This window comes from Chrysochloris asiatica, unplaced genomic scaffold (genome assembly GCF_000296735.1).
Source record: "Chrysochloris asiatica unplaced genomic scaffold, ChrAsi1.0 scaffold00101, whole genome shotgun sequence".
Taxonomy (NCBI): Eukaryota; Metazoa; Chordata; class Mammalia; order Afrosoricida; family Chrysochloridae; genus Chrysochloris; species Chrysochloris asiatica.
Window position 1 is genome coordinate 5,268,657 of NW_006408619.1, and position 1,317 is coordinate 5,269,973.

The following is a 1,317-nucleotide window of genomic DNA, read 5'->3' on the forward strand; positions in this document are numbered from 1 at the left end:
AAACTACCAGCTGTTTGTTCTGCAGGAGAAAGATGAGGCTTTCTGATCCCATAAAGATTTCCAGCCTCAGAAACCCTGTACAGGGTCGCTATGAATGGGAACAGACTCCATGGCACATAATGACAACAGCAACGTATATGTTTATAGTATATATATAATCTTAATTGGAAGGACCTACCCTCTTACTCTCTTATTTCTACCAATTCTTTGCTTTTATTGAGGTATTTCTGGGTGCTTTCAATGTTGACATAGCACAAACTGAGATCCACCAACTCCATGAGTGGACTCCAAAGAACAATACCATACAAGGACAGTGACTGAGACACCATATTAACTTCTCAACGTCTGTGATAGACATGTGCCTAGAAGTTTTTCATCCCAACCTCAAATAGTCACCACTTGGTTCATGTCATATTGTCCTGTTGACTGCTTTGTTTACCCATCAGGGTCTACAGTTTGGTACCAGAGAACTGGAGGAGATGGGAGCCATGTTCTGCTTGGGCCTTCTCATCTTGGAACTTAAATCTGTTAGCTGTAGTCACCAGCTCCTGAACTATGCAGCAACTCTGCTGAATTCAGATGAATATGCTCTGGACCACCACCTCCAGAGGTAAGATGGGAGAGAGGGGGAAGGTGGTCTTCTGTGCTCTCACTGGAGAAAATCTCAGGAATGAAAGTCAAGTGGAGCTAGAAATCTTTGACAAAGAGAGAAACCCTGAGATGTTGCCAGAGGAAGGTAAATGCAGTAGTTCTTTGTTAGTGTAACAGACTTGGTTCCATTTGAAAACAGCAAGAATGTCTTGTACACATGTATGAAAAAATAGAGCTACATCTGTCTTTAAACGTGTATTGTTAACCAATTCTATCTAGACACCTGAGGATGAGGAATGCTGTCGTCTTCCCACTCTTAGACTTTTTCTTAGAAGATGAGGGGAACATTTGATATTTTTACTTCTCCCTTGAAGATGTTTATCACATTTGCTCAAAGAATCGGACTTCACAACCATGGTAGATTAAGGGTGGGTCGCTGATGAGGATGGTTAAAGAATCAAGAAAGAACCATCATGTGAATGAGGCCCTTTTGATGTCCCATACAGTAGTTAAGGAGTCCTGGTGTGGCACTGCAACGTAATGTGCTGGACTGCCAAGTTGGTTCAAACAGCAAGGTCAGCAGTTCAAACTCACCAACTGCTCCTCAGAAACCCTACACAGGGTTGTCATAAGTTGGAACTGACTCTATGGCACGTAACAGCAACAAACAGTAGATAAATATATATTTTTTAGTACACTAAAATCAATTCCAACAACAAGAAGGAA

The 1,317-nt window shown here is 41.6% G+C and overlaps 1 protein-coding gene across 1 annotated transcript in view; it reads left to right on the forward strand.

Moving 5' to 3' along the window:
- The window catches only part of LOC102818791 (cytosolic carboxypeptidase 4-like), a 1,058,651-nt gene extending 1,057,634 nt beyond the window's left edge, over positions 1-1,017 (forward strand). The window contains 2 exon segments of the mRNA XM_006867161.1: positions 447-610; positions 966-1,017. Coding sequence (XP_006867223.1) covers positions 447-610; positions 966-1,017 — 216 coding nt within the window.
- Positions 1,018-1,317: the final 300 nt, after the last annotated feature.